We start from the raw sequence: 14,557 nt of genomic DNA, 5'->3' as shown, positions 1-14,557 counted from the left end.
CAGACATTATACGATTGCAGACTGACAATTTTAGTAATACATTAGAAAAGGAAAAAAAATGCTTAAAATATAAGAAGAATCATGAAAACTGCAAATGTATTTCGGAATGTATGAAAACTATATAAATCGCAATCGACTTAAATTGATAATAAACATATATTTTAGTTTTCGTTTAATTTCACTTAAGTTTAAGAGATAAAAAGATATAAAAGGGAGATAACAAGAAATACTGTCTATGTCACACCATCGGTACAACTCGGCTGATTCCGTACCCTCAGAAGGAGAATGGCGGATTTTACCGAGGATTGCCGAATGACAATCGGTAGACATCATTCGATACTTAGAGACCTGAGACTGACAATTCCTTAATGTATGCATAACAAAACAGTCAACTCGCTTTCACCATGCATGGAATATTTGCCACTAGACATACAAAAAATTGCAACAATCAATAAATCCAAGTACTGAAGTACTGGACATCGGATTGCCGCAAGTTCTTGTGGGTGGTCAAAAGAACTTGTTACAGAAAGAAATCTTATCTCTATACCTGAAACTGAGGTCAATATACAAAGATATAGTTTTGTCTTCGACAAGTTCGTGGCTGATGAATGAATGACAGGAAATACAACCTCACCGTAATAATCATTATATAACTAACATAAAATCAGTCAATCTCTCACTTTTTATATTAACATATTTACATATTTTATACTATTTTTCCACTAATTATGTGTATTTGTCTTTTAGTACATGTGGTTACCAGATCAAAAAGATCCAGTAGTCAGGTAAGAAATAAGATACAAGAAAAACGTTTAATCGAAAACTCTCAATTAGATCTTGAAAATGATAAAATGGAAAATATAGAAATTAAATATCAAGATAATTCATAGTTAAAAGTCCAAAATATAACCAAGAACTTTGTTCGCAGAGATAACTAGAACTACACAAACTTTGTCAATCTTTTAAAATTCAAACAGTTTGTTTTCTTTATTTAATAATGACGCTCGTCATGAAACATACCCAGCTATTTATAGTTCTGCAACTTATACATTATATTTTTCATCAATAAAAAGACATAGCATTGCGCATAGTAAAAAGTGTCCCTAGGGTAAACGACTCAAGATTTAAGAATCGCCCATTTGTATCTTTTATCTTTTTAATTAACACTATAAGTATTGCCTTTTTTAATCGTTTGTAAGATAAGAATTATATTGAATTGATGTTATTCGTGCACTAGTTTTGTATAACTTCGAAGATAATTTCTAAAAAAAAAAAAGAAAATGTCAAATAGATATAAGAAGATGTGGTATGAGTGCCAATGAGAAAACTCTCCATCCAAGTCACAATTTTTAAAAGTAAACCATGATTATAGATCATAGTACGGTCTTCAACACGGAGCTTTGGCTCACCCGAACAGCAAGCTATAAAGGGCCCACAAAAATGATTAATGTAAAACCATTCAATCAAGAAGGTGCAGAAATTTATAAAAGAATTCATGTTTTTTTTTATATATATTTCAGATTGACATTTTGAAAAATAAGGTAAGATTATTGCTTTAGAAATCATTATATTATGTGTCAGTATTTTCAAACACAATAAAAGCAATGAAAACTATTCTAGCTATGACATGGAGTTAGAGGTCAGTGCGGAATATTTTCTAACCTCAGCCATGCTTTCCTTGACAACGTCACTATAATGCATTGAAATCAAACAAACAATTTTATCTGATATCCAATATACATGTATGATACTTGCCGGAAATTTAGATAAACCAAATATTAGTATGTGCTTTAGAAACAGAACAAAAAGGGAGGATCGCCGAGCTTTTTCTCCTATCTCGTAGCGAGTACACATGAATTTTATTTTTCAAGGTCAATGTTTCTCTGACTGTAAATGACGTATTTACGCTAAATCCATTGGATGTTGGATGGGTGCTGATTGATACTTTAGTCTTAGATACATGTTTTTATAAGTTTTTATTGGCTTTGATTAGCTGTCAGTAACTATGATATGCATGTACTACTCTATTGAAAATACAGTAAAACCTTTATCACAATATCAAAATAAATTAACCTAGCCGAAAAATACCCGAGTGAAAGAACAACTTAAATACTTTGTTTTTTGAAACAAGCTAAATGCCGCCCACCATCCCTACATTTTTTTAACTCGTACAATAAAAAATATCCATTTATGATCATTTTGTTGATTATAAACAAAATAATGCTGTGCCCACACATCGGTAATCGGAGACAACAGCTTGCGAGGGAGTTTTACAATAACAGTCTATAATCTAAACTAAAGCTTTCTTTTACGACTGAGGTAAATAAGGAAAATATTTGTCTTTATTTGACCTCTGATAAAAGGTTAACATTCTTAAGATAATACAAACACTTGGTCTAGTTATATATATCAAAGTTTGTGATTTTACACAATAGTCGGTCATATATAAATTGAATGCGAAAATTGAGTGCACGAACAAACTAAACTGCAACAGCTAATTCACTTTTGAAAGTGGGGTACCAATTTTCGTGGGATTTGAGGGAACAGGTAAAGCTCAAATTAAAAAGTTCAACGATTTATAATTTAGTTTTCTATCAGCTTGTACACTAAAATCAGGATAAATTGTTACACTTAAGTAGGGGCATTAAGGCCTACTTTTGGCCCAAGAAAATGAAATGTTTGATAAGGCTATTTCAAATTGGCACATAATTTTTAGAAATGCATAGGGTCAAGAAATATAAATGAAAAACATTACGATTTTTATCTGATAACAACAATACTAGAAAATCAGTGTGTGTCAGTGTTTACACCATAATTCGTGTTATATATCTCTAAGGTGTGATTTTACACAAATTTAACATTGACTTTGTGCAACTTGCAAATAAAATAAATGAAACCTCCGTGTAAGATGTATACATTGTTACAAAACCTATGATTGTACACCGAAATTTACACTATACTTAAAACAACTTTCAACAATCTGTATGTTTGGGTGTAAAGACCATAAATTGAATTTTATATGGTTAATGTGTGTCCTCTCACAAACTCAACACTTAAGCATTTTCGAATTAGTGTTATCATTGTGAAAAGCAGGTTTTGCAAAACCACGAAATCAATCATTCACGAAAACACTAGTTTCCCGAATACACGAAAATTGCATAATACCATCGGAAATAAACGAAACCATCATATATATATATATATGTGATTAGGTAATCAGAAACTATTTCATGTGAACATTGATATCAACATAATGAATCAAAACTAAACTACGTAAATGTAATGTCATCTAGTGGCCAACATGGGATCTTCAACAGTAGACATATGTCTATACAAATTGTAGGCAAGTTGTTTCAATCTTATAGGAATTTACCGCAGGCACTTGTCTCAGAAAAAAACATTTTATAATAAGGTAATGGTATATAGGAAAAAATTTTCTGAGACAAGTGCCTGTGGAATTTACCAGTGGTTTACTATGATTACATTTTCAATTTTATTTATTTATGTTACAGCTAGCAAATCTTCAAGGCTTGGTAAGTAATTTGTATAAAATAAGTGAATACATAAGATTCTGAGTATAAGTAAAGAAGACAGCAACCAAACGACACAAAATTAAAAGAATAAAACAGAAAGGCCAAAACAAAGTCACACAATGCAGATGCACAATAGACAAAGAACAGTTCACCCTATCTTTTCATTTCGTAATCATGACACTGCAATGTAATATCTTAGATTTTAGAATTAGTTCCCCAAAATAATTCGAGCTGACCATGTTGTTGTTATACGTTTGTAAATATGTCATGCTTCCTAGATCACATCAAAATACATGTATTGTGTAAACTAGTCTTTATATTATGTATCATTAGAATTCATACCGCATCTTATATAATTATATATACTTGCTTCTTAGTGTGTTATTGTAAAGGCATTTTTTAATATAAATAAATCTGCTGTTTTTTTCGTGGTTTGAATTGTTTTACATTGTCATATCGGTGTCTTTTATAGCTGACTATGCGGTATGGGCTTTGCTCATTGTTGAAGGCCGTACGGTGACCTATAGTTGTTTTAAAATGTCTGTGTCATTTTGGATTCTTGTGGAGAGTTGTCTCATTTGCAATCATACCACATCTTCTTTTTTAATTCTATTAATAATACTAAAAATATCTTGACTTATTTTGTGGTTTTATTTTATTTAGCTTCAACAAATAGAAAAAGGTGAAGAACAAGCTATAAAAACAACTCTGCCACCTACAGTGAAACCAGAGTCGATTAACAAGGCCAAGGAATCAGCAATGGTTACATCTAAGACCACTGACAGTGATAAGTCTGACGATAGTCTAACATCAGATGAAGTGGCTGTTTTAATGGTAAGTCGATCAACAAGGCCAAGGAATCAGCAATGGTCACATCCAAGACCACTGACAGTGATAAGTCTGACGATAGTCTAACGTCAGATGAAGTGGCTGTCTTAATGGTAAGTCGAACAACAAGGCCAAGGAATCAGCAATGGTTACATCCAAGACCACTGACAGTGATAAGTCTGACGATAGTCTAACATCAGATGAAGTGGCTGTTTTAATGGTAAGTCGATCAACAAGGCCAAGGAATCAGCAATGGTTACATCCAAGACCACTGACAGTGATAAGTCTGACGGTAGTCTAACATCAGATGAAGTGGCTGTTTTAATGGTAAGTCGATCAACAAGGCCAAGGAATCAGCAATGGTCACATCCAAGACCATCGACAGTGATAAGTCTGACGATAATCTAACATCAGATGAAGTGGCTGTCTTAATGGTAAGTCGATCAACAAGGCCAAGGAATCAGCAATGGTTACATCCAAGACCACTGACAGTGATAAGTCTGACGATAGTCTAACATCAGATGAAGTGGCTGTTTTAATGGTAAGTCGATCAACAAGGCCAAGGAATCAGCAATGGTTACATCCAAGACCACTGACACTGATAAGTCTGACGATAGTCTAACATCAGATGAAGTGGCTGTCTTAATGGTAAGTCGATCAACAAGGCCAAGGAATCAGCAATGGTCACATCCAAGACCACTGACAGTGATAAGTCTGACGATAGTCTAACGTCAGATGAAGTGGCTGTCTTAATGGTAAGTCAATTAACAAGGCCAAGGAATCAGCAATGGTTACATCCAAGACCACTGACAGTGATAAGTCTGACGATAGTCTAACATCGGATGAAGTGGCAGTCTAAATGGTAAGTCGATCAACAAGGCCAAGGAATCAGCAATGGTTACATCCAAGACCACTGACAGTAATAAGTCTGACGATAGTCTAACATCAGATGAAGTGGCTGTTTTAATCGTAAGTCGATCAACAAGGCCAAGGAATCAGCAATGGTCACATCCAAGACCACTGACAGTGATAAGTCTGACGATAGTCTAACGTCCGATGAAGTGGCTGTTTTAATGGTAAGTCGATCAACAAGGCCAAGGAATCAGCAATGGTCACATCCAAGACCACTGACAGTGATAAGTCTGACGATAGTCTAACGTCCGATGAAGTGGCAGTCTTAATGGTAAGTCGATCAACAAGGCCAAGGAATCAGCAATGGTCACATCCAAGACCACTGACAGTGATAAGTCTGACGATAGTCTAACATCAGATGAAGTGGCTGTCTTAATGGTAAGTCTGACGATAGTCTAACATCAGATGAAGTGGCAGTCTTAATGGTAAGTCTGACGATAGTCTAACATCAGATGAAGTGGCTGTCTTAATGGTAAGTCGATTAACAAGGCCAAGGAATCAACAATGGTCACATCCAAGACCACTGACAGTGATGTCTGACGATAGTCTAACGTCTGATGAAGTGGCTGTTTTAATGGTAAGTCGATTAACAAGGCCAAGGAATCAGCAATGGTCACATCTAAGACCACTGACAGTGATAAGTCTGACGATAGTCTAACATCAGATGAAGTGACTGTTTTAATGGTAAGTCGATCAACAAGGCCAAGGAATCAGCAATGGTCACATCCAAGACCACTGACAGTGATAAGTCTGACGATAGTCTAACGTCAGATGAAGTGGCTGTCTTAATGGTAAGTCGATTAACAAGGCCAAGGAATCAGCAATGGTCACATCAAAGACCACTGAAAGTGATACATGTAAGTCTGACGATAGTCTAACATCAGATGAAGTGGCTGTCTTAATGGTAAGTCGATCAACAAGGCCAAGGAATCAGCAATGGTCACATCCAAGACCACTGACAGTGATAAGTCTGACGATAGTCTAACGTCTGATGAAGTGGCTGTCTCAATGGTAAGAGATGGCGAAAGATGAATCCAATATTGCTACCTTTAGAATTAAGCAAATTGTATAGATGTTATTGCCTTTATATTAACTCACAAAATTAATAAAAGTTCACAGGATATTTGTTTGTGGTTTAGAATACGCATAAAACAAATGTGTTCAATACTTATTAAAAATCTCAACCGTAACAACTTTTCTTTCAATTTCCACGAGCTGGTTCACCAGAATCCTAATCATGATTCATATGATGAATTCATGAAACATCAGAATTGTCAAACAATAGTATATTAAACAATTTACTAAAAACCACAACAACCACCAACACAAAAAGCGCTATAGAACCAGGTTTAATCCACCATTTTCTACATTTGAAAATGCCTGTACCAAGTCAGGAATATGACAGTTCTTGTCCATTCGTTTTTGATGCGTTTTGTTTTTTGTTTTTTGATTTTGCCATGTGATTATGGACTTTCCAAATTGATTTTCCTCTGAGTTCAGTATTTTTGTGATTTTACTTTTTTCTCCATACATTCATCTAAAAAGTACATTACAACGAAAACAACAAGAAAATATGCACTGTTAAGATATTCTGATTGAAACAGCCAGTTTGGTAATACCATGTGATTTATAATTGTGCTGTTCTGTTTCGGATTTGTTCTCTTGTCTATTCTAGTAAAGTAGTTAATAATATTTTCGTTCCTTTTCAGGCATTGAAAAATACTTTAAACCGCCAACGTCAACAGAAATTGAATTCCAAGATACGAGAAGAGCTTGGTAGGTTTATTATCATTTATAAACTTGTAGTTCTAGTATTTACTAGAACACACCCGTGATATTGCGGGTCCGTGACTGAATTAAGGTATATAACTATGCGCAAGCCTTATTTTAGTATAAGTATTGTCATCTGATAAAGTCATGCCGATTATAAGATACACAGTTTTTCTCTGCTTTCAAATCTTTCTGTTTGAACCCGTCGAACTGGAACTTATCAATTATTGGTAATATTAATTATTTGGAAAACAAAAGGTCCTGGAATGGAGTATTTTTTAATCAACAACATTGTCCTATATTAGTAATAAATAAAATAAAGATGAATTCTTTGATTTTCAGTTTTACGTCATGTATGCCCACTAACAAATTTAAAACTGTTCCTCATTTTTAGTCTTGTTATCTTAGAAAGTCTTACTGATTAAAATACTACAATAGGTAGCTATTTGACAATTTAGGCAGCAACCATTTGATTTTCTGGAACTTCTTAATTATTGGCAATATTAATTACGTGGAAAACAAAAGGGCCTGGAGTGGTGTAATTTTCAATCTACACCTTTGTACTATATAAGTGATATATAAAGTTGAATTCTTTGATTCGTCGTTTTTACGTGATGACGGCTGAAAAATTGGACTTCGTAATTTTAGTATTATAGATGTTAGGCATTGGTTCAAGAACTGCAACTACAATACGAATGGTTAAATGTTACACACTATCTAAATGCATTTGTTTTATTTTACTAATCATAAGTAGAATTGTAACAGTTATTGAGAATTATAAATCACGCTTTTGTCATACAATTGCATTTCAACTATAACATTTGGCAACTTAATATATATAGGAAGAAGCGGTGTGAGTGCCAATGAGATAACTCTCCATCGAAACAACAATTTATAAAAGTAAACCATTAAAGGTAAATGTACGGCCTACAACACGGCTCCCACCGAACAACAAGCTTTATCGCACCGCGGGGAAATTATCATCACGTTGTGATTGGTTTAACGCCGTCACGTGGTGACCCTCTATGAGACCGTAGGGGGGTAGTAAGTTTCATAGGGGGTTCATGACGCGGTGATGGTGACGTCATATATTAATGTTGTTGTGTTTCGTTGTTTATTTTACAACAAAACGCAGCAGAAAAAGACTAGCGTGCGATAAATTCGTTATACGGTTAACTTCTGACCCCCTACGGATCCATAGAGGGTGAATAAAATCCATAGGGGACTCGGCCTCCGGCCTCACCCCCTATGGATTTTACTAACCCTCTATGGATCCGTAGGGGGTCAGTAGCGAACCATATAACTTATAATAAAGGGCCCCACAGTTACTAGTATAAAACCATTTAAACGGGAAAGCCAACGGTCTAATCTATATAAAAAAACGAGAATCCAGAAACACGTATGAATTACAAAAACAAACGACAAGTACTGTACTTAGGACATGTGCAAAGCATGGATTAAGAGTTACTTAAACTATCAAGTGTTTGTAGCCGTTTATTTTATTAAATATTTTTTAGAAAATAAGGAATCATTTTATGACAAACCTATTGTCGAGAAAGGAACTGATGATGCTGCAGTGCTAAAGTCCTTAGCAAGTAAACTTTCCAAAGTCACTGAAACAAAACAGAATGTACAGCAACGTGATGATAAAGGTATGGGTATTGTTTTGTCGAAGCTCTTTCAGTGTGATTAAAAGTTATCAAAGGTACCAGTATTATAATTTAGTACGCCAGACGCGCGTTTCGTCTACATAAGACTCATCAGTGACGCTCATACCAAGATATTTATAAAGCCAAATAAGTAAAAAGTTAAAGAGCATTGAGGATCCAAAATTCCAAAACGTTGTGGTAAATGCGGCTAAAATATTCTATGCCTGGGATAAGAAAATCCTTAGTGTTTCGAAAAATTCAAAGTTTTGTTACATCTCTTTCTTAGACATATTAATTTGTGAAAAAATTTTGAATGTTGGATAGAATTTAATAGATATGTCAAAGACACAACGAGACCAAAGAGCAGAAAACAGCCCAGATCATCTAATGGTTCTTCAACGCAATATAGCAATTCCCTTTTTAGTTATATTAAAGCGTAAGAATTTAAAGAAGAATTATACTGTGTAAAATAAGTTATGTTTGCACCAGTTGGTAATTTGATTGTTTATGTTTTGGGAGTCACGATGGCCGAGTGATGATGATCAGATCCAAGTAGCTACTACTATAATCACTAGCCAGTCAACACTGAGGATGTGCGTTCGAATTCCGTTCATTTGAGGATTGTCAGTTTTCTTATCAAAGCTCGGTGGTTTTTCTCCAGGGCCTCCGGCTTCCTCCACCAATTAAAACTGGCCTCTACGAAATAACCCAAAGAGTGGTGCTTAAAAGTGGCGTTGAACCCCCCCCCCCACCTCCACCCCCCCCCCCACCCCCCCCCCCCCCACCCCCCACCACCACCACCACCACCAAACGAAAATGTATAAATGTTTTTGTTTTGAACACCTTTGTGCTCGTTTTGATGATCAACAGTGGCTTTTTATTACTGCTCAAATGAAGTTATTCTCTTATTTGTTTGTTTGCTAAATTGCATGTTTTAATCTCTGATATATGTAGTATATTGACATGTTGTAGAAGATTTATCCCAAAACAAAGAAGTGCAGCCAAAGGAAGGAAAATTTTCTCTGTATAGACAAGAAGGTGTGTATTTCTCGTATCAACGTGTGATATAAAATAAGCAGATGGGGTATAGAACCAGTTATAAAACACAAGTCCTGAACATTTTATTCATAAGTGTTCTTTTAAAATTACCATCGACATCATTTTGTAAAACAGTCGACAAATAAATGTTCCGATTCGTCGCTTAATCCTCGTCTGTATCGCTATAAATTGGTTTTTTTTGTCAGATTTAAAGGATAGTGTCTTTCAAAAAGGATGCTTATTTAAACATTTCCAAAAGTAAAAAGTAAAAATTGTGCATTAGAAAGATATTTTCTGAGTAGTTAAGAGCATATATTTACCAATCTTCTTATAAACTATAGGGGATATATAAGTCAATAAGACAACAACCCGACAAAAAGACACATTGTAATTGAACCAAGTCTAAATCTTATTGGACCGAAGATTGGTATCACTTCTAGTTTTATTTGAAAGTACCAAAACACATATTCATTTTTTTCGAGGAATAGTATGGAATTTTATAAATCAATGATAGTTTTCTATTACTTAAGAAATGAAATCTTTGTGTTATAGTTTTAGCTCAGATTGAGGACAGACTGCTTCAAGATATGGATTTTGCTTTGAAAACTGGGTTCTCTGTGGAGGAAATACTGACAGATTTACAAGAAAAGGGTAAGAATAAGTTACATGAGGCATTATATACACGTACAGGAATTTGTTTGTGTCATTTTGTGTTGTTTTGTGTTTTCTAGCTTAACAAACAACATTCAAAGTCTGAATTCTGTTTTTAACGAGATGTCTAACTGTTTTGTCACTTTGTAATATCACACTCTAATAAATCTAGACCAGCTTGTCTGTCTACATTCTTTAGTTTGAAGCAGGGTACATACGGAAAAGATGAACAAAGATTACCGATTACAAATATGCAAGAATCGGGTGTAAAGAAGGTGCTATCAAGGATAATACTTTATAAACAATTGAGAATGGATATGGGAAATATGCCAAATCGAGGCAAAAACCCAAACAGAGACCATAGAGCAGCCGAAGACCACCAATTGGTTTAATATGGATGACTTCATTGATGAAGTTTTTTTTTACTTGTAGAAAAACGATTTGAGGAGCTGAAAATGGCGGAGATGACAGATCGAATTGAAAGACTCCGCAAATTGAGAAACAGAGATTGATAGAATGAGCACCCCCTTTTTTGTGCAATTTGATGTTTAGTTAAAACTATGAGAACAGAAACATTAAAGATATTATGTAGCCACTTTAAAACCTGATCAAATACTGTAACGTATATTCAACGTGTGTATGTATTATATAAGTACTAAGTTTTATGGGGAATTAAGGACACAAACTTGTTTATGTATATTATATATGTACAGTTTCGCTACTAAGGCCGTGTTCACACCAAATGCCGTGTACAGTAAACATGTTTACATTTGGTTTAATGTAATCTACACTAGTTTCACATAGGATTTGTCCACATCTATACACCTTGTTTAGTTACCTGTACATACGATTTGTTCACACTTGTAAACTTTATGTCATTTAAATGTTCATTACGTAGAACCGAACTCAAATTTCCGAACAACTTTTCTAGCACTAAGGGAACGACCATTTGACATAAAAAAAAAAGGGGGGGGATGGATTTTCTCACAATTTGATTTTAAAAAATCGGGTCATACAGATGATTATAATGAAAAAATAGTCTGAATCCAAAGTTTCCCCATATATTATAGTGTTAAATATTGAATTGGAACCATCGAAAAAAAATTGAATATAAACTTTCGCGCTAGAAAAAAATCGGACTCCGAGTCCCCCCACCCTTTTTTTTTAAAGTAAAGTGGTTGCTCCTTTAAGAAAGTCATTTTGGATTATTTGCAGTAGTTTTTAAAAAAAAAAGCTATAAAAACCAGGTTCAATCCACCTTTTTCTACATTAAAAAATGCCTGTACCAAGTCAGGAATATGACAGTAGTTATCCCATCGTTTGATGTGTTTGGACTTTTGATTTTGCCTTTTGATTTTGGATTTTCCTTTTTGAATTTTCCTCGGAGTTCAGTATTTTTGTGTTTTTACTTTTTAAAGATGTCTCGACTACGCATTAAAAATGTAGGCTGCATCAGCATGCTTATAGACAAAGAAAAAGAATTGCGATGTTAAGGATCACTACATTTCTATCTGTTCTGTTTGTTTCAAATGGTATTGTTTCTACAAGTTTGTGTTTTTTTGGCAAAAGGAGAGGGTGATATTTTTTTTATTTAAAATTGTATTTTAACGGATCTGAGATTCTACACAAACAAACAATTAACCCCACCCTTTTTCAGTAATGCATTTATGAGTGAATCGTTGTTTGAGTAAAGACCAGTGGCAAATATTTCTGTCAGTGTGTACGTCCAATCGATTCAGGAAGACCTTTTCTAATGAATTATGTGTTCGGCAATGATGATGGATGAGTCTTGAAAATGGGTTAATAAGGCTACGTAAAGTGTTTTATAACAAATAAATATATCAAGTTTAGACAAATATTTCTGTAAAGAACTTTATTAATAAGTGTTATAAGTATCAATTTTATATAAAAATCGTTTCTTTTTTACATATAAATGGAAAAATTACAGTTCGGAATGTCTAGTTTTGTGTACACTGAACCTACACAAGGCCTACATCGACTATCGACTGCATGTAGACAAAACATGATTTAAACTACATGTAAACATTGAATTTTATCAATGGGAACGTAATTATGTTTAGTTTATGTGTGAGTTACACTAACACAACACCGAGTTTAGGTCAATGTGAACACGGCCTAAGTATCATGATAGTTACATAGTCTTTTAGTGACAATGGTATGAAAATTTTGTGTTTTCAAACTTCACATGCCGTTAAATGCATTTACAAGTTTTAACTAGTTTAAATGTACTAATTAATAGACATTTTGTGACAGTGCATTGTAAAAATTGTGTTTTATTATATGCAAAACATTAAATATGACTCTATAAAACGCCAGCCAACGATGCAACAAATACATGTGATCTTGTTGAAGCTATTTTGTTATAATATAGTTAATAAACATTTATTACTTTTAATGTGTATTTCATCTTTTCTGTTTTACCACATTTATAGCCACTAATATAAAAATCGAAGTGGATTAAATTAAGTTACCGTACAATAATATGCAAAACCTTTAACGTATAGTCGTGACCTGTTAAACAAGACCCCAACAAGACAAAACGTGGTATAATGCTAACGAGAAGTCTAACATTAAAACAAATTAGACGGGACACCATGTAACGGCAACACTGAATTAATATACATGTACCAGAATCACATTTTCCGCTAATAACTCGTTCAGATTTGGACATTTTGACTTAGTGTTGTGGTATATGGATATGCAAGCAGATCAGAAGATACTTACCTTATCGATGCACACGACAACAGCGTCTTTTATACAGTGATTACCTTGTTCATACCTGCATCACCACATGCGACCCCATCCGTCCGTCCGACTGTCCGCTCAGAAGAAATATGTTGTCAAAGTTTTTTTGAGTTTGAGTCGTAGAACAAAGGAAATTTTCGTCTAACTTTTCTCTGCTCCTATTGAATGGTCTGCAGTTTGAAAAAAAATGTGTTGTTGGAGTAAGCATTTTTTATATAAGTTATCATCGTTCAAGTATTTTAATCGAGTCATATATAACGCTGGTTTATATCTGTCAGTTATTGTATGTTCCTTTATCAAGGATTTTCTATTTCAACATCAGTAAACTGTGGATTATAAATCATCACTCGGGTTTTATAACTTTAAAAAAGAAGATGTGGTATGATTGCCAATGAGATAACTGTCCACAAGAGACCAAAATGACACAGACATTTTAATAACTATAGGTCACCGTACGGCCTTCAACAATGAGCAAAGCCCATATCGCATAGTCAGCTATAAAAGGCCCCGATATGACAGTGTTAAACAATTCAAACGAGAAAACTAACGGCCTTATTTATATAAAAAAAAAAAATGAACGAAAAACAAATATGTAACATGCACACAAACAAACGACAACCAGCCATGAGCTGGAGTACGTCTGTAGTATCTATGTTTTATGTGAGTCTAGTGATGATATAGGTTTTGATTGAAGAATAATAGTTTGTGGACTATTTTTTTTAATTTTGCTCTTAAGCTCATGTGGGTTAAAAAGGCCATGTGAGTTTTTGTCTTCACTTGGCGTCCGTCGTCCATCCGTCGTTTTAAGAATTCTGTTCTCATCTTTACGGCTAAAGTCCGGTAACTCTAAAAAACAAATTATCGAAATAAAAACATAGCTGTGTGTAATGGGTGTACATTAATATTGGTCATTTTTCTCCTTTGTTTTACTCATTTTTCTCTATTTTAAAACCCTAACTCGCCCCTCGCCAGTGGAACACAAAATACTTCTCTCCGTAAAGATGTGTATTTCGACGCTTTCTTACATATGAAAATCAAGCCATGTTCATTATGATACACACATGTCGCATTTTTCATGCGCCTGACTTAACCATTTGGTTTTAGGAATTGTATAAGTCAGCTATACCGTGTGATGCGTTTTAAGATTCACCACTTAACTACTGTTTACTGAGATATTTGAGTATGATACATCAGTAAGCAGAAGCTCACACTTTTCCTTGTTTTTTGTTTTCATTTAATGGCCTTTTTATAAAAGTTTTTGATTTGCTAATTTTTAAGGTACGGTGACCTATAGTTGTTTTTATTTCTGTTTCAATTGGTCTATTGTGGAGAGTTGTCCTATTGGCAATCATACCACATTTTCTTTTATTTATAGATCATGTTCGAATATTTGTAGGAATAAACAAAACA

The 14,557-nt window shown here is 34.2% G+C and overlaps 2 protein-coding genes across 2 annotated transcripts; both read left to right on the top strand.

Moving 5' to 3' along the window:
- The first annotated feature begins 721 nt into the window (after positions 1-721).
- Positions 722-4,876, top strand: LOC134718100 (uncharacterized). Its single transcript, XM_063580593.1, has 5 exons — positions 722-785; positions 1,521-1,541; positions 3,513-3,533; positions 4,197-4,367; positions 4,694-4,876. The coding sequence occupies exons 1-5, from the start codon at positions 729-731 to the stop codon at positions 4,874-4,876; spliced, it is 453 nt and encodes a 150-aa protein (XP_063436663.1). The 5' UTR covers positions 722-728.
- A 677-nt stretch (positions 4,877-5,553) lies between these two features.
- Positions 5,554-12,797, top strand: LOC134719730 (uncharacterized). The gene is made up of 7 exons (XM_063582689.1): positions 5,554-5,651; positions 6,983-7,049; positions 8,561-8,695; positions 9,665-9,730; positions 10,283-10,381; positions 10,814-11,099; positions 12,515-12,797. The coding sequence occupies exons 1-6, from the start codon at positions 5,577-5,579 to the stop codon at positions 10,891-10,893; spliced, it is 522 nt and encodes a 173-aa protein (XP_063438759.1). The 5' UTR covers positions 5,554-5,576; the 3' UTR covers positions 10,894-11,099; positions 12,515-12,797.
- Positions 12,798-14,557: the final 1,760 nt, after the last annotated feature.

Source organism: Mytilus trossulus, chromosome 5 (genome assembly GCF_036588685.1).
Source record: "Mytilus trossulus isolate FHL-02 chromosome 5, PNRI_Mtr1.1.1.hap1, whole genome shotgun sequence".
Lineage (NCBI taxonomy): Eukaryota > Metazoa > Mollusca > Bivalvia > Mytilida > Mytilidae > Mytilus > Mytilus trossulus.
The sequence above is the reverse complement of the archived record's forward strand: the minus strand, read 5'-3'. Positions and strand labels throughout refer to the sequence as shown.

Coding starts and splice junctions, on each gene's coding strand:
- LOC134718100 (XM_063580593.1), top strand. CDS start 729: ATGTGTATTTGTCTTTTAGTACATGTGGTTACCAGATCAAAAAGATCC. Junction 786..1,520: donor CAAAAAGATCCAGTAGTCAG/GTAAGAAATAAG, acceptor TATATATTTCAG/ATTGACATTTTGAAAAATAA. Junction 4,368..4,693: donor ATGAAGTGGCTGTTTTAATG/GTAAGTCGATCA, acceptor TTTAATGGTAAG/TCGATCAACAAGGCCAAGGA.
- LOC134719730 (XM_063582689.1), top strand. CDS start 5,577: ATGGTCACATCCAAGACCACTGACAGTGATAAGTCTGACGATAGTCTA. Junction 7,050..8,560: donor CAAGATACGAGAAGAGCTTG/GTAGGTTTATTA, acceptor AATATTTTTTAG/AAAATAAGGAATCATTTTAT. Junction 9,731..10,282: donor TTCTCTGTATAGACAAGAAG/GTGTGTATTTCT, acceptor TTTGTGTTATAG/TTTTAGCTCAGATTGAGGAC.